This window comes from Podarcis melisellensis (genome assembly GCF_964234715.1).
Source record: "Podarcis melisellensis genome assembly, chromosome: 5".
Taxonomy (NCBI): Eukaryota; Metazoa; Chordata; class Lepidosauria; order Squamata; family Lacertidae; genus Podarcis; species Podarcis melisellensis.
Window position 1 is genome coordinate 30440901 of NC_138537.1, and position 23860 is coordinate 30464760.

A 23860-nucleotide genomic window follows, 5' to 3' on the forward strand; every position below is an offset into this window, starting at 1 on the left:
TCATATTGCCTCAACAGGAGCAGAATACTAGTCTGATTTTTATCACAAGACCATCCTAAACAGCCAAGTAGTCACCATTCACTAAAAAAAAGGCAGCACTGATTATGCCAGGCAGACCTTCCTTGTGGAAGGTCAAGCAAGAGTTGCAGTAGCAAGACTGAAAAGACCCTGCCTCATGTGTGCTCACCCACCACCCCTGTGGCAGAGGAACATGGAGCAGGGTCTCAGATGTTGGACCCAAGTGATAGGCACACATAAGAGACAAGGTATTTTGGATATCCTGGTCCCTGTAGTATAGGATTCCAAAGGTGAAACGCAGAACTTTTGGGTCCAAAAACAGTAACCAATCCAGATAGAATAACACTAGTCCTATGCCTCACACAGCAAGCTCAGCTTCGACTGGCCACAACAAACACTGTTGCTTGTATGCTATTTCAGAGGAAGCATGAAAGCTATGCTCACAACTGCTGGAATATTTGGGGGGGAGGGGTTCTTTTTTCTTTAAGGAGAGTGAGAGAGGGAAAACGACCAAACAGATGAAAGCAATGAAATCCCCAAAGTATTGACAGCGTGGGAGTAACCATGTCAGATTGGGTCAAGGTCGTTTGAGGAACTTTGCTAGTTTATGACGGAATGAATCCTATTAAAACGGCACAACGTACAAGTTCTGCAATCACCAGTCCCAGAAGTTAGATTGGGATAGTCAATGTGGTGCCCCTCCAGAATCTCATCATCCCAGATGATTCTCTAGGCTGAGTCATGTTGCTAGGATTTGCAGACCAACAACATATGGAAGGCACAACCTTAACTAACCCAAGTTATTTTCCCTCATTGAAAAATTGTGGTCAATTGCTGAAGTTCAGGGGGCTTCTGCTTCTTCAAGAACTCCAAAGTAGGACCCCACTCATTAATCTCTCCCACTACACCAGGCATAGGCAAACTCAGCCCTCCAGATGTTTCGGGACTACAACTCCCATCATCCCTGACCACTGGTCCTGTTAGCTAGGGATGATGGGAGTTGTAGTCCCAAAACATCTGAAGTGCCAAAGTTTGCCTATACCTGCACTACACGTTATTATGGGAGAGGCTACAGAGGTAAAACCTACAAACTGCTACAGGGTTTTTCTTTTCTTTTTGACAATCAAGCAGTATATAAATGTTACAAAATATAAGAAAATTAATGTGCATCATTTGGCAACTGCTACAAGAAGCAATGACATGCAAGAACAGACACAGATCAAATGCTGCAGAAAGCTTTGTATTACCTCAAACGCACTGTAGTTCAATGGAAAGTGTTTCTAGTTCAGTGAAGCATCAATGAGCAATATGATGTTAGGAGCGATATAGCCGCTTGTACAAATCACTGTGTGTTCACTAGGGCTTTTAAACAGACAACTCCTGTCCAATTACAGCACCCCAGCTTCTGCCGGCAGTGTATACTAAACCTCAGAAAGTGCTGTGGAATCAGAATCAGGAAATAAGCACCATTTCCAATGGGAGCAAACCCTCTATAAAAGAGTAGAGCTGCTGGACCATCTGGTCTACATCAATGTTGGCATTTTCAGTGTTGGCATTTATGTAACATTCTCAAGATTTTTTCTTATTCACATGAAATATGCACATTCTGTATTTCTTGCCAAAATGTTCCCAGAAACCCAAAGGGGACTAAACACTGTCCAAGGAGTTGCGAGACTACAGTACGACACAACTCCACCTATTACTGCGCTTCGCCATTTAAGGAAATGCAAAAAATGCACAATTGCTCACAGGAATTTGGAACGGTGGGCTGCTTTTGAAAGCAAACTTTTTCTGGCCCTTGGTTGCTTATACAAGATAAGGATGCCGCAAGGCACACCTCAGTTTCTCCCCTCCACTGCTGATGCTGCTGTTCACATAAGACAGACTAGGTCACAGGAACAGGGGGCATGGAGCACCGGCGCATCATAAAGGCATCAAAGAAGTGAGTGTTTTAGTCCTGGGTTGCAGACACTGCTTCCTCTTCCAACTGAAGAAGGCATTCCCAATTCTGAGTTTGGCTGCAATGATACACAGTATTCCAGGCTTTCTCAACTTTGGGTCCTCAGATGTTGTTGGACTACAACTCCCATAATCCAGAGCCAGCAGGGGCAGCAGTCAGGGATGATGGGAATGGTAGTCCAACAAGGCCGCTCCACTTCCAGGTGGGGTGGTGTTGCGGACAGGCCATGTGGCCTCCTGCTAAGCCCCCGTGTCATTAGGGAGACCCTGGCCGGAGGGCGTGGCTTAGTGCTTTTAAGCAGCCAAGTGGCCAGGGGATCTCCCTTCTCGTTCCGGCTTCCGCAGATCTCCCGCCCTCCCTTCAAGCGTTCGACATATTGGCCTTGCTATGGACCTCAGTTGGTCTCCTGTTGAGGGGGCCTGGTAGGAATTTTTCCACTTGGCAAATTGGCACTGGCCATTTGGCTTTCGGCTACCTCGTAGCAATCGTCACAACTTTTGGAAGGTTTGGCGGTTAGGCATTGGTAAAACCTGGTTCGGGAGAGGGGAGGTGTGGCCATCACCTGCCCCTCCATTTTAAGGGTATTTCGTTAAAGGGATCTGGGGGTGTGGATCTTGTCTGAAGCCCAGGTAGGGGCTAGGGCCATGCCACGACCCCATCGGGGACCCTGGGGGAGCTCTTAGTTGATGTACATCAACAGGGCTTCCCCTATTGGTGGTTGACCCTTACTGGACTACCTGCATGGTGGGCAGGAGTCAGATATAGTCAGTTTAATGCCAATGCCTAAGCTAATACCGCTCACATTCTGTAACCAATAAAGTTGTGGCCCAAATTTGCCCATTTACCCTAATATACTGTGTCCAGGTGTTATTATTCAACATAAAGGGAGACCTCAGGGTCTTGACATCTAGGGACCCAAGGTTGAGAAAGGCTGGTATATGCACTTACTTGGGGGGAATTCCCATGGGGCAGGCATATAATATATAAGCTTGCACTGTCATTAATTCTATGAAGCAAGGAATAGGGTTAAAGGCCCATCAGGGTGACTCTCTAGAAAAATACAAAACAGGAAGCAAATTAACTTGTGAAACTCAATTTTAATTTTATTTTTGAAGTGTAAATGTCCAATTACAAATAAATAATTCATACAATATAACTCAAGTTATGATAGACACATTTTCAGGCAGTTCAGAATAACAACCAAGATGAATGAATTTACATTAAATAATCAATTAGTACAATGAACAACTGGTCATCCAGTTATGTTTTCAGCTTGGTCTAATATGTGTACAGCCTTTTAAAACAGTTCTCTCTTTTTGCCACTTTAGAAGACAACAAATGCAAACAATTTTCATACAAGCCCAGAAGAACACACACATTACATTTACTTTAAAAATTTCAAAAATTAGTCAAATGGGTGAAGTGGAAGTCTTAAAGCAGGAAGAAAGAAAACCCAGCTTGTGGAATTTTTGCAGCCAACAGTTATTTTCTAAGGATTTCTATTCTGCTGAATTTGCTGCATAAATTCTCAAGCATTATAGGCTCAAGGAAGTTTTTTATTTTAACTCTATACATTTTTTCTCATCTTTGCTAAAAAGCAAAAGCCCAGAGAACACTTGTAGGCTTCATTTTGAGTTTTAATTGCACACTGCTTTTAGCTTTAACTTCAGCGAATTATTTTACTGCTAAAAAGACAGCTTCCCCTTGAGGTAAATAGATGTATTAATTGTAAACTGCAATAGCAGCAGCATCAGTAAAACCACATAAAAAGTGTTTCCTGACATAAAAGGGTACAATCACTGCTGCTTTATTTTTTTCTACAGAGTTTGCATGGGGCTCCATCACAAGACCTGGTGAAATGAATGACAGGAAGCAGTGCTTGGGCAATTTCTTTTACATTCATTTCCACATGAAGCTTTGCTTCTCCTTGTTCAAGGATACATGCAGTATCTGGGGCAAAACATATTGATTTTTTTAAACCCTGAACTTTTTTTTTTAATGTGGCACTTTTACAGTTCATTCTGTTTCCCTATAGTTCCTATCTTGAATGACTATGGACCTCTTTCCCACATCTGCAGTCCTGTGGAAATCACATTCTTGTGGCTTGAACCTTTGTGGTTTTAAGCTGGCAAGATCCACAGGATCACTCACATGCAGGTGGTCACATTATTCACCAGATCCCACAGCAATGTGGAATCCTATGGGAAGGTAGATCCCCCTTGGCAGCAGGAAGTCTTAATCACATTTACTGCTGAAATCCATCTTTCAAAACTACATCTTTTCACTGGGACAGGAAGCGAATGGTCCCAAATGTGCCTTTGGATCAAAGCTAAAGTAGCATACATAACAATCTCCCTACTATTTTGAAAAATGTGGGGCAGCAGCTATGGGAGCTGTAGTCTTTAAGCAGAGGGAGAAATTGCTGAATCCTGTCTCACTCGAGCCCATTTCTTTAATTCAGAACTGCTTTTCAAAATATATTTTTGCTGTGTGGGTAGAAAAGCGGTGATAGAGGCAAGCAGAAAACTGCTTGAAGGCCAAAGCTCCAGAAGGACTTCTCCTCTACAGCTCTTCTTTTTCTTTTCCAAAAAGATGTTTACACACATTTGCCATGCAATGTCTAGCAATGGCTTTTTTAAAAATGGCAAGGTTCTGAAGCTACACAACTGCATTTCCAGGTCTGGTTGCTAAGGAAGGCCTACTGCCTCTGCTCACTTCTACTTCTGGTCCTGCTGCAGAGCAGCCACGATGGCATGCAGCCAGAGAGATAAAAGAATGCTCACAGTTCAACAGCCTAGAAGATACTGCAGCACAAACAAGGAAAATAGAAAAGAGACTGCCAAAAAACAAACCCCCAAAAACCCCACTCCTTTAATTTTGGTGATCAAAGACTATTTATGGCCCATAGTCTTTTCACTTTGGTTCTTTGCTTTAGTACCTGAATCTAAAAAAGCATAAAGAACCCTCCAGCATGAAAACCATTCAATGGAAATAATAAGCTATTCCATGGAGCCACACATTAAGCCATTTGGTATCTTCACTGCAAACAATAGCTGTCATATACAACATTTCTCCAATAAAGAGAGCACAGTGATGCTCAGAAAACTAATTTGTGAAAATTCTCAGAGATATGTTAGCAATGATTTTAAAAATCCATCAGTTTTAATGACAAGGTTGAACCCATACAATCAGAAATGTGTCATCTAATGTTTTTAAAAAACAGAGGGCAGTATTTAACGTTTGTCATTCTCAGAGCAGACCCACTGGACTCAATGGACTGATCAATCTATTGATTTCAGTAGAACAATGGATTTAGTTCTGGATTGTGTCACAAATGCTATTCCCACAAATTGTTATTAAAGGTGTGTAACATTTTTAAGCACAATAGAGGAACTAGATAAATGTGAAATTGAGCAATTCAGGATGAAAGAAATATTTTTAACACCCATCTACCTTATTTTTCTCCAAATGAGTTTTCATGGCCAAGGCAACTTAAACACCGTAATTTTTAAAATGATATCCAAAGTGATTTCGAAAATTAAAAAAGTGAACTTCAATTACTCATTTGCAGCTGTGGGATCTTGTATCTTAGCTTAGATCAGGCTGCCCCAACCTTGTGCCTTCTAGGCATTGTTGGACCATGCTGGCCCTGCTGGCTTGGGGGGGGGGGGTTTAGTCCAGAAAATAAGGTGAACAGCAGGTTGGGGAAGGCAGATTTAGCTAATTCCACCAGCCTATTTCGTTTCATAACATAAAAAGAATAAACCAAATGCAAAGTCCTAATGCATTAATTGAGTTCCCAAGGAATACAGTAGTATCTTCAATTAGTGAGCCAACTGATTTTAATTATAGAAACCTACCTGACACTTTGCAATAGAACTCCATATATTAGGAGAACATAACACTCTATACACATTCTGTAATCTTTTTCTAATTAAGATGCAATAGTTAATTTGCCTCCCCAATTAAAGCTTTTTAAGAATCTGTGGCCACAGATTTTTTTCAAGTAAAGGATGGGCATGATTCAACCAAAATTAAGCATTTGTAAGCTCCATTGTTTTCAGTGGGAGAGAAGCAAGCTTTCATTCTCCATCAATGGGTTTTAAAGTGCTTAATGCTGGCCAGATAGTGTCCAAAATCTGAATATCCAATGCCCTACTACCAAGATATAGGTCCAAGGCCACTCTTTTTGTAATTTGATAGAAAAGAAAGTAAACCTTTTCAAACTAAAGCCTCTTCCACACTTCAGACTTGTGTATGGGAGAGATCAACCGTTGCACCAGCCCCACATTCCCAGCCCCCAACCTGCTCCAGAGGATCACCCAACCAAGGGGGCTGTAGGGAAGAGGAGAGGAAGGAGAAATCTCATTTGTGAGATGTCACAATTGGATATCAATTACTCTACATCTTCTATATTCTCAAGTTGACCATAGAAATTATATTTGTAATATTGCCGGGGGGAAGGTAAGTAGATGAACCAAATATTGAAAGGTTTTCCGGACTGAGACCATATGTGGCACTTAAACTTTCTCAACACATCATAACAATCTGGAACTCCAGCTAACCCTCAGATGCCCACACAGAACTGAATCAGCAGGGGCTGTGCCGCCACGTCAGTGTCAGGAAAAGCACAGAATGCCCATGCCATTGCCTGCACACTGCTTCCCCCAATTCTGCAGTCCGTCCTGTTCTGCTTCTACAGTTATCTGTGCACACACCAGAGCATGTGGACTGGAGCCCAATGGTAGTACTTATAATGAAGCACACAAAGGAACACATTTTCAAACTGCAGATTTTGGACACAGCAATGACAAAAAAAAAATGTGACTCAAGGTTATTATCTCAAATACGGTTAATCTGGAAGAATGTTTTCTTTCAAAACAGCAAATTATATGCCCGAGTAACTTGCGTTCAGGAGTAAGGTACCAACAATGGGATAATTAAAGACAACATTTCCATCAGCACCCATGACATTGAGACAGACAATAGTAAACAAATCACCATCAGTACATTTGAAAATGTTCTCCAACGGCACAATCCACCATGAATTTATCTTGTGCAAACCCCCTACACACACACACACACACACACACGCAATTCAAATCCATTTTGGCTAGGCTTGTGCAGGAGAACGTCACAATCGACTGTGTTCTTAAAACATTTGGGCTTCAGCTAGACCTGAACTGGACTGTAACTGCTGATTTATACGCACATAATAATAATAAAGAGAGAGAGAAGCAGCCTGAATTGTAAAGCAGATAAAAATCAACACACATAAAAGTCCCATCTTAGTAAAGGACATTGTCAATCAGAATGCAATTCATTTAAAACTGAGTTGTCACTAGTTTTAACAAGTCAATTTCTTTATAAAATGGCCTCAATATATTTTCAAAATTGAACTATGTCTGTTAAACAGATTATTCACAGGTGTCACATCTGCTGTGTTAGAACATACTTTGCATGTCTCAAGCCTCATTCACCCTTGTTTTGCAGGAAGGCCTGCTTATATACAGCACTTTGCCATGACCATTTTTCCTTATTTCAGATAAAAATAAAATATATATGTAGGAGGAAATTGTCAGGCACATACTTCAGATGTTACTTTATAAGTCAGAATATCAGACTATTTCTCTCGCAATTTTATACAAAACAATTGCACAGCAACAAATAATCTGGTGTTCTGGCCAACAATGATTTTCACCTATAAGTCATTTCATTGTACATAATTTCACATTGATACCTCTTTAATATTTAAATATTTACGTAAAAAAAGGCCCCCAAACTAATCATTTTGTATATAGCCAAGTTCTCCCTCTATATATCCAAACTTCAAAAAGTTACGAATGGAAACATTATACAGGATTTATAAATCAGGTTTAAAAACTTGAGGCTTAAAATCAGGTTAGCCCAAAAGGACGTTTAGGAAAATCCACTCACTGACAAGGTAGCAGAAAAAAACTAAGGGAGGGAAAAAGGAGACAGACACCAATTTTCTGCCTTAACATTTTACTAATCCTGCCAGTTAAAGACGCTGATATTATCAGAAGAAACAGCATAAGCTGAGAGTGAGTAAGGATGTTTTTAATGTTGGTCCCAAGTGATGAGACATGTGATTCAAGTATTTCCTATTTGATCTGAGCTCACCATAGCAAAGTGGTGCAAGAAAAAAAACCATTATTTTATTTTTGTTCCATACATTCGATTAATATCTTCCTGGTAGTGTGCAGTAAGCTCTTTCCGTTTTAGTTTGAAGGCATCTGTCACCAAGCCTGTCTCTGGGGTCCAAGGTTCAGGACTCAAACGAATTTTGAGTGGGATTTCAAATTTCTCCAGATTAGCTACAACAGCAGAGAGAGAAAAAACATCCAATTATACAGTGTATTTCAAAGAGGACAGCACAGAGCTGGGAAAGGGGCAGAAAAAGGTCAACCAAAAACGATCAAGGAACTGCAGCATCATCCCCTCTGAGGAAAGGCTAAAACATTTTGGGTGTTTAGCTTAGAAGAATGGGAATCACAGAGGTTTTGAAAAACAGGTATGGGGCGCAGAAAGAGTTCTTCTTGCTTTGACAATACTGTACTAAAGCTGGTGTCATCCAATAAAAGAGGCAGACAAATGAGGTATTTTACACAATGAACCATTAATTTGTGGAATCCCATGCAATGAGATGTGGTGATGGACATAAGCTTAGAGGTCTTCAACAGGAGATTAGTCACATTCATGGAAGATGAGTATGTGAATGGGGAATATGAACAGCAATAGCAGGGGAGAGCTGTTGCCTTAATGCCTTGGTTGTGAACTTCCTGGAAGCATGTGGTTGGCTAGTGTGGGAAACAGGATGTGGGAAAGCAGATGACGCTCTTCTGTAATTTTTAATTGTTTTTTTTTAAGCAATTCCTCAACAACTAGTGGTGATGAAAAAGAATCTAACATTTTCAAGAAGATCCTATCACTTTTCTGATACCTTTCTTTAATTAACAGTTGTTCTGCATTTTACTTTGCAACTTTGCTTACCTATGAGAGCAGCTTCAGCTATAATCTTCTGTGCTTCTTTTTCCATTTCAGGACTGTTACATATCTCCTCCACAGTTCCTTTAAATCCTTTCTTTCGTGCTAACTCTTTAAGTTCTTTATGGTTTGGCACAACAAATCCAATGACATAAGACTGGAAACTAAAATGAGAGAGCAAGAGAGATGCACACCATTTCAGACTGATGTTTATATTTCTTACTGGCTTTATGCAACTTTTTGTATTTTACTATACATGGATCACATTTTTTCCTAAACTTATGCCCAAGTGTAGAGTGGAGCACATGTTACTTTTGCCAAAGAGTTACTATTGCAGTGTGCACCCAACAGCAAGTTTACATTGTAAAGCCATCGTACCAGACTTGCTCAGACATAATACCAAAACTATGGTTTGACATTACAGGAACAAACCTTTAAAGACCCTCAGCAATAGAGCCCCTTGGAAACCAAAGGAGCAGGAAATACTTTTTTCAGGCAAGGAGACAATTGTTAAATCTTACTGATGAGTTACCGTATTTTTCGCTCTATAGGACGCACTTTTTCCCCTCCAAAAATGAAGGGGAAATGTGTGTGCGTCCTATGGAGCGAATGCAGGCTTCAGGCAGCTATCCGCAAGTCTTCAGAGCGCAGCGGGAGTTCCAGCCGTGCTCCGAAGGCTTTTGGATAGCAGCCTGCAGCCTGAAGCCTGGGGAGCGCAGCGCCAACTCCCGCTGCGCTCCCCGGGCTTCAGGCAGCTATCCGCAAGCCTTCGGAGCACGCCCCCAGCCCCGTAAGCTCCAGGAGCCCCGTAAGCTCCAGCTGTAACATGTAGCCACGATCTAAGCTTATGGAAGTTCTGTAAACCAATTCAGCAGTTGGTCTTGGGACAAAAACCTATTAGCAGTTCCCTTCAAAGACAATTAAATATGGATGTTTTTGGACAGTAACTCACAGCTAGCTTTAATTTTTCTTCTTCTTTGCCATTGATTCACCAGCTGGTGATGAATGGATCAGAAGGAATTTATTCTCCTATCAAGTCTATGCAAATTCAAAAGAGCATGTGATAACTTTTCAGCTAAAAGCATATAAAAGTCTCCAGATGCAAACACTGCTCTAGCACAAACGCAAGATTACAAGGGCTGTCTTACCTGCTCGCATATACACAAATATTATCTATCAGTGGAAGATTCTTCAAAGCAGCTTCAACTTTACCGAGAGAAACATATTCTCCCGCTTGAAGTTTTACAAGGTCTTTTTTCCGATCTATAAAAAGGGGAAATAAAATTAATGTGATATTCATTAAAAGTTCAGAATAAATTAAACGCAGGTGTACAGGAGGAGACTCACTGCAGACGTGGAGTTTATTTTATTTTTATTTACTTAACGGATTTCTATTCTGCCTTTTGTGAACCACACTCCACAAAGCAGCTCACAAAGATATACAAAACCATCCAAATCCCATACAATATGAAACCATTTAAGATATCCATTTCCTAACACCAAAAGCCTAATCACCAATATAATAGTTAAAACTAAAATACAGTAATGAAGCGAAGGTCTTCAGGACCAGCTTAACAGAATTCCATAATCACTCCCTCTTCAGGGAAATCTGCGATTTAATGATCTAGACAGGATTTCTGTGGCTAACTTCTGCTAATGTGCTTAGCCCTTCAACAGATCAATCACGGCCTGGACTTTTTAAAAAAATGATCTTGCATTAAACCTTTTGTCTAGTGACTTCATAAAGTCCCACAACATGTATTTAAATCTTGAACATGCTCATATAAATAATAGAAAAACCATGTTCGTGGCATGAAATGGTATTACCGCAATAGTCCAGCTCAGTCAAATATTACAGGATTAACTCACCAATAATTTTTAGACAACCATCTGCCTGGAATTCCCCAATGTCACCAGTGTAGAGCCACCTCTGTCCATTCTCATCCACCATGAAATCACTTCGGGTTCGTTCTTCATTTTTGTAGTAGCCCATAGTTATGTTCTGACCTCCAATAACAATCTCACCTCTAGGATATGGTTTGTCTGTGTTAAAGTATCCACCTATAATATAAATTTCATGAAGAGGGAGTGTTAATTTGTAAATATATATTTTTAAAATACAGAGTAGCTACATTCCAAAATATGTTATGCTATGTTTCAAGGCAACATAAACTTGAAAACCGTAAGCAATAATACCTCAGAATGTTACAATGCCCAAACCACTGAGGATGTGCAGAGGAAGAGAACTTTGGGTGGAATTCACTGTTGCACTGTGATGAATGTTCTAACAGCGCAAGTATTACAGCTTGCCAGATAGAACAATCCCCCTTTCCTCCCTTGTGTGCTTTTCTGGGGTGCCTCCTGACCCCAGACAAGCCAATTTCAGGGAGCACGGGATGCGAATGAATCAATTTGAACTTCAAAAGCTGTCTAGAGATGTAATTAGTTGATTGTGCAGCTTATTTAGATAACAGATGAAATGAGATGGCCCTTCACACATACTTAGCAAAATGGAAAAGGATATATGATGCAATGGGGCAAAACATGTGCTCTTCCAATATGCAGATTACTTTTCTCAACACAGAGGTTAGTATGTGCAGTGGCCCAGAAAGCAATGCCTAAGAACAAGATTTTGAGCCCAAGTCTTCCACATCTGAATCCAAACAATCCACTCTAACACACAGCTGTTAGGGTGCCAGTTTTATAGACCTAGTTGTCTACATTTATCTCATTAACAATGACTCACAGTTTCCATCATGAGGCTCAAAGTAAGCAGGGAAACAAATCAAATGCAGTTTACACTGAACTTTAGTGAATCCAGCATTTTGAAGCACTGCAAGTCCTTGTGTATGTTTCTCTTTATCTAGCGGACTTTATAATATAATTTAAGAGAGAAACAAAAATATATAGTGCTTGGATTATTTCTCCAGACTGCTGAAAATAGAACAAATATGCTGGAAATATTGCTGATCTTCTTGCGCTTTCTTTTAAGAATATTTATTCCAACATTTCTGTGCACAACACGACAGGTGATTTATTGAAAAATTGACACAAGATGTTCAGCTAGAAAACCAATGTATCATTTCTTCCCAGCATGAATTCAGGATTCCTATTTCTTATGGAATGCATCCATACTCATTTGCCTTCCATAAGTTGCGACTGGTGGAAACCACAGGAGAGAAGAGTCCTCTGGTGCTCAGGTCCTGCTTATGAGTTTGGCATGTGTGGCTGGTTGGACACCATGAGAACAGGATGTTGGAGTAGATGTTCCTAGGTTCTTATGCTCCTAGGTTGACATTTCTCTTGTCTGAAAGATGGGAAATAAGAGCTCCAAAAACCCCTTGTGACTATAACCTGCACAGGGCAGATAGGGGAAGACTAGCAGTATCTATAGAAATATATTTTAAAAATTAAAAAAAATTGTCCAGCAGCACCTTAGAGACCAACTAAGAAGTGTGCATGCACACGAAAGCTCATTCCAAGAACAAAGTTAGTTGGTCTCTAAGGTCCTACTGGACATTATATATATATATGTTTCTACTGCGTCAGACCAACACGGCTACCTACCAGTATCTAGCTATGTGTGGGCAATTTAAGGGGGAATTCTATGGAGACTTAAAACACTTCACACCTGGGAGAGAGGCAGCAGTACAATACTGTGCACAATAGCAAGAGATCATAAGTTTGCAGCCTTAGGAAATGTAATTAGAGACAGGGAAAATTGTTCTTTTTGCTCAATGAATTAACTAAGCTGTCTCTCCACTGACTACTACTTTTTGAGATGTCGTTGAGAAGACACAAACAAAACCTTGTGCTAATTGATAAAGTGCACCTTGCAGGGGGGGGAGGTTTAAAGGGAAGGGTGAACTGAGCAGAGGGGTTTTAGCGAAGAACTCTCTTTCCTCAGATGGCATGGAACCCAGATCATGTGTGGTATTCAGCTGGCAAGTGAGGCTGGAGGAAAACAAGCAACCTGCCTCTTGACCTCAAACTTTTCACCGTGGAACATAAGGCATGGTAGAATGTGTGGCAGAGAGGACCTGCGTTTGGGATACTATGCTCCTAACACATGTCCTCCCAAGCCGAATTTTCTCTCTCAGGGACGTCGCTGTTTCCTCCCCTCCACCTATTGCTAAGAGTTTCAGTGGGCTGATACACAGTCTTGGAAATAGTCAAAGGAAAGGGATCATTAAACGCAGGGCTACATCTCCAACCCAAATCAGGTGCGACTGGCTGTTTTTAAAACTAATGGAAGGAAATATCATCATGGGAAAGCTGATAAATGATCTCTGATGTTAGGGCTAGTTCTGCTCTCATAGGTAGTTTATGAAATATCCAGCCACCAGCAAGCCAGCCTTTGGAAGCATGTTGATAAAGAGCTTACTGGATCACTGCCACATTATTCTATTTAAACAAAACGTTTCAGTCTGTCTTCAAACAAAAGGATAATAATCACACATTGAATAAAGAACTTCCTACCTTCTACCCAATTCATGAGCTTGATTTCACAGCAAACCAAGGGTGCTCCCACTCTGCCTGTGGCATAGTCCCAAACTGAAATTTTGGAAAATAAAACATCATTAGGAACTCAAGAGGTACAGCTTAGAAACCATCTAAATATTTCTTTGAATACCCATTATAGAAAATGAATAAAAAGAAGTCAATAAATAAATAAATAAATATTTCTTTGAATACCCCATGCACCATTTGTTTTTATTTATTTAATAGAATTTGTATACCACTTAAATCATAAAAACCTCTAAACTAGACATTAATAATTACCAAGAAAATCAGGTGTAAAAGCAAGCTGAACTAAAAGACTGACAAATCAGCAGTTAAAAAATACATTAATATAGAAGAAAATTCCATATTAAAATACACTTCAACTTTACAGAGATTTTGGAGTAAAGTACTATGACTTTACTGGTAACACCCAACTACATCTCTACACCTGGATTGGCACCTGAACCTAAACCCACCACTTACCTTCTGTTATCGTTCCAGCCCCAGAGGATTCTGTTAGTCCATAGCCCTGTCCCACTGGGCAACAGAAACAGATATTCATGAATCTCTGAGTTGCTGCAGAAAGTGGAGCTCCTCCACACAACAAGACCCGAATCTTTCCACCCAGCAGCATCTGGACTTTCCGGAAAATAAGTCTAAAAATGTTAAGAATATGTTTTTATTGCTCAATAAAAATAATATCAATAATAAAGAATCGGAAATCATTGCACATAGCAAGTTCTGCAACATATACGGCACAATTTATGTGGAAATTGTTCAATTTTGTATACTTTTTGATGTGTTTTGCTTATTATTTATAGCTACTCCTGTAGTTAGCCACTTTGAGCATGGCTTTTCTATGGAAAGGCATCATATTCCATGCTTTGAATTCTATGCATGCTTATTGAGAAGTAAGTCCCACTGATTTTAATGGGAATTACCGTACTCCTAGAAAGTGTGTGTGTAAGTTTATAAACAAAGGCAGATGAGAGGGAATACAGACTAGGCAACAGAGTAATATAAATGGTTTTTTCTTTCTTTTAAATACTTTATTATTTTTACTATTTGCATGCTGCTTTCCCACATAAATATGCCCAAAGACACTCGGAAAACAACAGCAATACTCTTCAATTTATTTCCAGGCTCAATTCAAAGTACTGGTTTTGATCATTAATTAAGGTACCTATCCTCCCATCCAGACTACCAGATTTGTGTATTGCTACCTAGCCCTGTCTTCTAATAGCCAGCAAAAGTGCCCTGGTTCCGTGACAGATTAAGCCATGCAGGCCGCTCTTCATCCGTCCATCTCCCCGAGTAAAATCTTCACCCCTTAAGGGGAAAAACACGCACGCCACTCCCTCAGTTACCTACCTGTCACACAATGGAGTAGTGTAGCCTTTTGAAATCTGTTCCATCTTGTAATTATAAGCCAATATAAACAGATTACGTTGGAAATTGGACATTTCGTTAACTCGATTCATGACATTTTTGTAGATTCGATCCATGATTTCCTAGTTACAGAAATGAATTACACAGCATGAACTGTAACAGAAAGCTTGGCATAAAACAACTTCAAACGTTAACTGTTTTCCCCTCAAATCTATCTGCTCATACTACTTTTTGAGGGGCTGCTCTGAGGAGGCGAGAGGAGGAAAATAAGCTTTATTCCACTTATGACTGTCAGGAAACATGTCATAGTAAATATTAATACTATGTTTTAAGCAACTTATTAATAATATAAATTGGCAGGATTAGTTTTATCATTGTTGTTTATTGAAAACATGAATTCACCCAACCATGTGGATATTTCAGGGAAGTTCCAGAAGCAGGAGGCATTTAGTGAAGCAACTACAGACCTGTCATGAGATCTCACATATTATTCCCATGCACAGTCCCATAGTGGAATGAAGGATTACATGGGAACTGCTTAAACAGGCAATAGAGAAATTCCTAAGGTACTAAACTACCTTCAAATCATCATCTCATCGTATGTAACTCTTGAAAAAGGCAGGCTTCAAATGCACAACTTACCGGCACAGCTGCCATTAGAGTTGGCTTCAGTGCAGAAACATCACCTTTACTTCCTTTCTTTATTTTAGAGGACTAAAAGAGAAGTGAAGAAAGCAACATGTAACCTTAAGTTAGTCTTCATCAAAAATCCTCTTGTTTGCCCGGGGTAAAAGATGCACACACTGGAAAAAAATCATGTTTCACCATAGCGCTGGGTCAGAAAGCATCTACAACATATTTTCGCCAGAGATATTGAAACAGATATCCTGTTAAGTAGTCAAATACTTAATTTCACATATATTTTAGACAACTTTTAAAATGCGTAATTTGATACTATGGTCCAAGGTTGTTTTCAGTGGGTAGTTGGACACAAAATGTTGTGTTTACAGTTGGAAAGTGGATGCAGATTTTGAAAAAAAGGGGGGGGGATTAGTCACGTTATGCTTGTGTGTTTATTAAGCACTTACATGCCAGGCAGAATTAGGACAGAATGTGCACAAATTATAAGGGTAAAATGCACTCAGTTTCCATGCTTAAAACAAATTGCCCAAACCATACAAAGAACCTTCTTTTAGGACAGAAACACCACTTCTTTACCTTCATCTTTGGGCAGGCAACCCTTCCTTGTAAATACCCTTAAAAGTGCTTTTTCTGCTGAACTGAGGCAGATTCATAAATGAATCATTGCTGCATAGTAGATCAGAACTACTGACTGCCATGAAGAAGCTACCATTGATACAAGGTCTAAGCCAAGCAGACTGTGTGCTTGTTCAGCTTTTCCCCCTATTAGTGTGGAGTGTCAGATGGGGAATTTGCCTAGTAGAAAAACGTGCTTTTAAGAAGCGTGCTATGGTCTGATTTGTTTGGAAGTGGGAGAACCTTACCTGATCACTTAATGTTTGAGGTGATGAGTAGCCAATACGGCATCCGTGAGTCAAGCAAACAAGTTCAGCACTTAACTCCAAAACATGAGCAAGTGGCAAGTATCCAATGTAAGTATCTTTCTCTCTAGGGGAATAAGAGAGAGATTGCGGTAAGCTCTGTGCCAAGTTGTGTCAATCCACTGCTTGAGACTGCAGCAGCATTATAATCTAAAGAGCATCCTGGCCCAACAAATTTGCAATGCTGGCATATTGTCATATTTAAACAAGAGCAGGCTAAATTATACGTTCTCCTCATGCATGTGGTAAAGCATTCTGGCAGCATGATTTACCAAAAGTAAGACTACTAACCATTCTTCTTCTTAAATCAGTCAGAACATTTCATCTCCCTACTTAATTAACATAAAATGCAGCACCATTGCGGGGGGGGGGGGGGGCGGCGGCGGACCTCTGGTCCACAAAGTCTCCCCATTTGGCCTGTGAGGCAGTTTTGGCCAAATCACACACTCATCTGCCCTAGGCCCAAGTCATAGGACATCAGTTGTCGGGGAAGAAGGTAAATACAGGGCTAAGCCAAAAGGGAGGTTGCAGGCACTGATACTGTGACTTTTCTGGCGTGGTTTCATTTCAAAATTTGCTTGACCAAAAACAGGTCACTTGATGTTACTGCAATTTCAGGTATTGGCAAGTAGACGCCCCCACCCATTTGCCCATGGATGGGTGTCTCTGCAGTATATTTAAGCTTAAACTATCAAAGGGTAAACAAAGCTACAGGAAAGCCCTTGTTCGAAATAGCTTTGAGGTTTCAATAATCGTGTTTGTCTTTGCAAAATACGATCACACTAGTGCAAAAATGTTTGGGTTTTATTGTGATTTATCATTCCTGACAATCTATTTGTACTGAAAATGGTAATCTTGCCAGACTTGCAAAACAGTCGCAGAACTTCTCTTTTCTGAATATCCAATACTAAAGAACATAAACCAGAACAATATGACCACATATATTCCAACATTTTAGGTGAGCATGGAAAGTTCTTAAAGTAGGGGTTCTTTTTGTGCAACAGAAGTTTAATTAAAGCCAGCATTGTACTATATTTCTCTAAGGACGTTAACAACATACACACTAATGTGTTCATTTCAATAATTCTAGTGATAAAGCAATAAAAGCATCATTTAGGATTATGTGTGTTACATACCCAAGATTAGGAATCCTTTCAGCCATCCCAGTTATACCAGAAATAAGATTACAATGTGAGATCATAACGCCTTTTGGGACACCTGTAGAACCACTGGTATACATTATTACTGCAATGTCCGATGGCAACGGTCTCTGCTTCTGCTTGTTGGCTGGAACTTAAAACAAAAAAGAAGCAAGCGTCAAAACAATTTGAAAGAAAGCAAATTTGAAAGAAAATCTAAAATATTGACTACTAAGTTATTCTTGTTGTAAACCTTAATGTGTTCTACATTTTTATATGTCACCATTTTAAGCCAATGAGTGAAGTCAGGGCTGTGAGTGATAAGTGGTTTCTCTGGACACTAGGGAACAGGAACCCTAGGAGTCCTAAAGTGCTGCTGTTTCCTGCTACCCTACAATACACTTTTCCTGCTTCCATCTTTTCTAGTAGTCCCTGGAATCTTCGTTTGCCCTTCATGTTTTACTAGCAACCAGGATGCATCTTTCCACTGGTAGGTTCACCTGATATCAGGTATTCCTTAGAAGTTATTTTCTTTAAAAAATACTGCTACGCAAACTCTGTATCCTGATTAAACAAACATACGCTAAAAATAATAAGTTATCAACACAACACTCATCCACCATATACCCTGGGCAGAATATAACTGGCAAGATATTAACCACATTTAGCATTATCATGTCTTAGATTCCCTTCACTTTTTTCAAGAAAATACTATCATTAGGAAAAAGGAAAAAGTATACGTACAGTTTTCTGTTTTCTCTCCCATAGCTTGAACAGATGCCATCGTGTGAACGATTACCCCTTTGGGGAATTCTGACCATGTTGTTGGTGTGCCATCCACAGTAATAATATGGCGCATCAGAGGAATCTGAGAAGCAATACTCTGCAGAAAAAAGATGGGGCAAACAGTTTAATTGTTTCCATCATAATAATCATAATGCCCTACATTTGCAGTTCTATACTTTAATAGTTCAACCTGCTGTAAATAGAGCGCATTCAAAAAAGCTAATTCGATGTCATCTAAGCTGCTAGGTGGGGACGCAGGTGGCGCTGTGGGTTAAACCACAGAGCCTAGGGCTTGCCGATCAGAAGGTCGGCGGTTCGAATCCCCGTGACAGGGTGAGCTCCCATTGCTCAGTCCCTGCTCCTGCCAACCTTAGCAGTTCGAAGGCATGTCAAAGTGCAAGTAGATAAATAGATACCGCTCTGGAGGGAAGGTAAATGGCGTTTCCGTGCGCTGCTCCGGTTTGCCAGAAGCGGCTTAGTCATGCTGGCCACAAGACCCGGAAGCTGTACGCCGGCTCCCTCGGCCAATAAAGTGAGATGAGCGCCGCAACCCCAGAGTCAGTCACGACTGGACCTAATGGTCAGGGGTCCCTTTACCTTTACCTTAAGCTGCTAACAGTGCTAATATATTTTTAAGGTACATTCTTTCAGTCGTAACTTGTTTTAACCCTATTCTTTTGGTTGCAAATTGTTTTAACCAATTTTAAGATTTCATTTTCACATTTTAACTAGTCCTGGAACCTTATGGTGAAGGGTGGGTAAAAAGAGGGCAAGTTGATTACTTACTATTTACTACCACAAGCAGCCAGTTGTGAAATTTCAATATGTTTGGAATATACAGTATCAATGTAATTTATAACAATTCTTGCTAACTCTAAAAACGGTGTGCATTAAAGTTCTAATGATGAACTTTAAAAGGCATGGCTTTTCTCAGCTGCACATTTCACTTGTCATTTCCCCTCAGAATTCTTCTCCATATATCCTTCTTCTTCTTCTTCTTCTTCTTCTTCTTCTTCTTCTTCTTCTTCTTCTTCTTCTTCTGTCCACTCCTTCCTCTAGCCATCTTATCTTTTGGTTCCCTGGCTCTGCTGCTACAAATACTTTTAGTGAATTATAATATAGATTACACTTGGAGACATATGGTCCCCAAAGTGCTTTTATGGTTACACTGTGAGTCAAGATGTTGGCCTATGAAGCCAATGCTCAAAAACAGGATATTTAACAAACCCTTTTATGGAAAGATGATTTTTCCATGCTTCGTTCAATTAGAAGCAAATAGAGAGCAACCCATCACGTCTTGACAAGTTTGCTGGCTCCCCGCCCCCCCCCCCAAATCTTGTTAAAATTGTTTAGGCTTTATTACTGGCTAACTGATGTACACAGCTTTTTACAATATAAGATCAAACCGTGGCAGCTAGATTACAAATTCAGAGGCGCACAAACCCCACCCTCCACCTGAGCTGCACCTCCTGACTTGCTTTGGGGACAGATCCTGGACAGGGTGGTAGGTTGGTACAAGCAGGGCAGATTGGCCTGATCCAGGGCCAAGAGGCCACAAATAGAAGATATGGGGCAGCATAGCCCTACTAAGGGTATGATATAAATAAATATAACGACTACTACTACCACCACCACAATACTAGGAAATGAAACATTTATACATAACACACCGTCCATGTACATGACACTTTGCAAGAATGAAAAATTTCCCACATTCCCTGAAGTGTGTGTCAGTGTCAGAGGACTATCTAGTACAGTGGTACCTCTAGTTGCGTTCACCTCTGGTTACGTATCCCTCAGGAACAGACTCCTTCGGGATACGTACACGGCAAATCCAAAAGTATTTTTCCGGGTTTTGCCGTGCGCATGCGCAGAAGCACTAAACTGCACCATACCCATGCACAGAAGCGGGACCTCCAGTTGCGAATTCCTCGGGATGCAGCTGGAGCTCCGGAACAGATCCCGTTCACAACCAGAAGTACCACTGTATTGAGTTAAGCACCATTGTGGGGGTGGGGATCACAGTCCTTTTTTAAATGGAAACTATGGGTGCATCCAAATCATTTACACTTCCATAATTTTCTGTTACATAAGAACATAAATCTGTAGAGCGAGAGAAAAAACCTGCACTATATATCACATTTTCCTCTACAGAATTGAATAAATAAACAAACAAAATCCACATTTGTATACATGCATCCAATTTATCTAGTCAAGGAGAATCCTTACCTTCAGTTTTGTTTGCATCAATTCTCTGCTGGTAATAATGGTTGTCACTGCAGTTTCATTTAACCCATGTACTATCGCAGGGCCTCCTAGAGTGGCATAAAGTGTAACAACTGGGGAGGAAATGAATAATGAATTTCCTATTATTAATTATTATTATTATTAGACTCATATACTATAAACGTCCAAGATACAAAAGAGACACTGCATGCTGAAATCGTCTCAGTACAGTGCTGCTTCAAATTGAAGATTTCAAACTTTAAGAAACATAAAATGCAAATGTACTTTGGTTTCACTATGCATCTTTGTCCTCTGAAGAATTGCAGTCTTCTTTTCCAAGCCACCCTAGCAGGATCCCTCTTCTTTTCTTTACAGAAGAGGTAATGTGACTTTTGAGTTCTACACCGCACTCTCAACACAATAAGAGAGAGTAGAGCACAGAAAGGACTTCCACCTTAGATACTTCCCTCCCATATTATCATAGAACTGTAGAGTTGGAAAGGACCATGAGGGGCATCTAGTCCAACAGTGGCAGAAGGAGTATCTAATATTTGCAGGAATATGCACTCTGATCACCTGCTTGGGGACTTTGGTTTCAGCTAGTCTCCTCAGCACTGAGAAAACAGATGGTGGCTTTATTACTTTGGCAGGAAAGGACCTCATACATAGCACTCTGTATGCAACTCACTGCTGTGCACGAGGATCTGGATCAATTTGGGAATTCTACAAATATAAGTGGGTTTGCTTTATGGACATCAGAGCTGTGTATCTACGCTGCTCACTTGAAAGCAAGCTCTGCTATAACTGCTGAAACATCCTGATTATTGTGCAAAGTACTTTAAAAAGCAGTCTCTGCCATTTTTCTGACCCCAACCGTAGCTGTGCTATGTAATGCCAGCCATCTCATCATTCTGGTCCTATGCATGGAGAGTTTCTCTGTCAGTGTCAGCCACTTCCCAGAAGCCATAGCAGTAGCCTGGGAATTCTCAGTGTCAGAATGAAAGCCTAGGCTTGGCAGAAGTACGTTAACACAACAAAACGGTTTTCAGTAGTCTCAAGCTTAAAGCTATAACATGCACATCAGCTCATACATCTCAACAAACATGTTTAAGATGTCTATTTATATACATAAACAGGAATTAACCTATACGGTATGGGATTGTAAAGTGCTTTTAAAAAGATATGCACACATATTTGCTGCGAAAGAATTTGCTGTTGCTTGCTTGTGGATTCTGAAGTGTGAATTTGCACCTGAAAAACAGCCTTGTATGTTGATAAATCAAAACCATGTAGTGTAATCCTAAACAAAGTTCAACCGGACATTTCATAAGGCAAGTATGCTGTAGAATTGCAGCCTTATACTCAGATACAAGGTAATGAAATTGATAGGCTTAGGCATACAATTCAGCTATTAGTTGCAATGTAGTTCTTTGGAGTCACTGGTTACAACAAAAACCATTTTCCTTGATTCAAAAATCTGAATGGTTGCCGTGAGGGTATTTAACAAGGAACACAATTCCAAACTGTTGCAAAGCAAGTACACATGTACATTGTTTTCTTTAATTTGGTGGGAGCAAAGTACAAAAGATTGCCTTTATTAGTTCCCATGTGCTCTCTGTGCTCAGTCCAATGACCCTCATTATATAAACACAAGATTTCCCTAGCAGGCTCTCAGTGAGCCGAGGAAGAAAGAGTATAATCTCTCAAAAAACCATTGATATTATTCACCTAAAAACTGGAGGGGGAAAGGGGGGGGAGATGAACGAAGTGAAAAACAATTAGGCAGTTAATGAAGTCAAGAAGCTTGTCCAGTTTACAAAATGCTGCACTGATGTCATGGAGAAAGAGATAAAGTGAGCCACAGCAGCTGCAAGTGATTATCGTGCAGTCTGATCCACCGAGTTGCCACTTAACAGTGTGTATAGCACTTCTTCATGCACAAATAAAATCTGATTAAAAATTATAGTGTTACAAACTGTAAAGTAAAAGCTGCCAGGTGTAGATTTGTTACTTTCTAGCAATGAGAAAGCAGAAAAAGCTTTCCAAGACAATTCTTGTTATGGAGCTATTTTCAAATACCGTATTCTTTGCTCCATAAGACGCACCAGACCATAAGGCACACCTAGTTTTGGGAGGAGGAAAACAAGAAAAAAAATATTCTGAATCCCAGAAGCCAGAACAGCAAGAGGGATCTGGCTTCTGGGATAGCCCTGCCAGGAGAGGCGCTGTGCAGAGAGGGATAACTGTGTAGCGCTCCTTCAGCGAAGCGGGAGGAGGAACAGAAGGGGCTCCATTTCTCCTCCCGCTTCGCTGAAGGGGCGTTGCGCAGCTCTCCCTCTCTGCGCAGCATCATTCGCTCATTAAAGACGCAGTCACATTTCCCCTTTTTATGAGGAAAAAAGAGCGTCTTATGGAGCAAAAAATACGGTACTTAAAAAAATTAATTCTGGGCAGGGGGGGGGGCTAATTTAAGGGACATGCTCTACTGTTTTGGCTAAATATGCACATAAGTTACCATAACAATCAGGCAGGAAAATCCTTTAAAATAACAGTAAAGTTTAAAATGCAGTTAGTAGATGGAGGGGACATGTGCCACAGAAGAATGAAGATTTTAAAAAATAAGCACAGTTAAATCAGGCCTATTCAGGAAGAGCAGTACTTGGCCAAATCTAGATTAGCAAACATATTTCCTTGAAAAATTAAACAAAATTTAATTCGTTGCATTTCACTGCCTGCAACTCAAGTTTCAGAAACGACTACGTGAAAAGCATATGACAATATTACCATCTGCCAGCAAGCAAGTCAGCCAAGTTCATTCATTTGACATCACCAAATGCTGTGTCACGCTGTGAGCTGAAGCACGTCTCAGAAACTTGAAACATCCACTTAAATCCCCACCATCTCCCTTCCTACCAACCCCCCTTTCAAATGCAAATTTCTTGATTCCACATATTTCAGCATTTCCCTACATTTTCACATTACCTTAAACTGACCCTTTTGAAACTTAAAAGTTTTATAAAGGTCTAAGTGGAACTTGCCACAGAATTGCAGTATTTCTGCTGGTGGTTTTTATCGATCTTTCTATCTATCTATACATACAGCTTTTGGGTACTTTAATAACTCTCTCTCTCTTTTTTTAAAGACAAACAGCGGGGGGGGGGGGGCAGATTATCCATAATGCTGCCTTCCAGTGTAATTTATTTCTTTGCAGCAGTGTTTTCCACAATGCCCCCTGCAGGCAAGTATTGAGCTAGTTCAGATGTCATGCC

The 23860-nt window shown here is 40.3% G+C and overlaps 1 protein-coding gene across 6 annotated transcripts in view; it reads right to left on the bottom strand.

The window, feature by feature from the left end:
• Positions 1–3055: 3055 nt before the first annotated feature.
• ACSL3 (acyl-CoA synthetase long chain family member 3) overlaps positions 3056–23860 on the bottom strand; it is a 57195-nt gene continuing 36390 nt past the window's right edge. For all 6 annotated transcript variants that reach the window (XM_081910397.1, XM_081910396.1, XM_081910394.1 and 3 more), the window contains 12 exons: positions 20595–20704; positions 18324–18462; positions 17577–17733; positions 16384–16507; positions 15521–15592; positions 14861–15000; positions 13973–14145; positions 13466–13540; positions 10856–11047; positions 10135–10249; positions 8993–9150; positions 3056–8316 (listed from right to left, as the gene is read on the bottom strand). In XM_081910397.1, coding sequence (XP_081766523.1) covers positions 8153–8316; positions 8993–9150; positions 10135–10249; positions 10856–11047; positions 13466–13540; positions 13973–14145; positions 14861–15000; positions 15521–15592; positions 16384–16507; positions 17577–17733; positions 18324–18462; positions 20595–20704 — 1619 coding nt within the window. In that variant the 3' untranslated portion in view covers positions 3056–8152. The remainder of the gene's footprint in view (positions 8317–8992; positions 9151–10134; positions 10250–10855; positions 11048–13465; positions 13541–13972; positions 14146–14860; positions 15001–15520; positions 15593–16383; positions 16508–17576; positions 17734–18323; positions 18463–20594; positions 20705–23860) is intronic.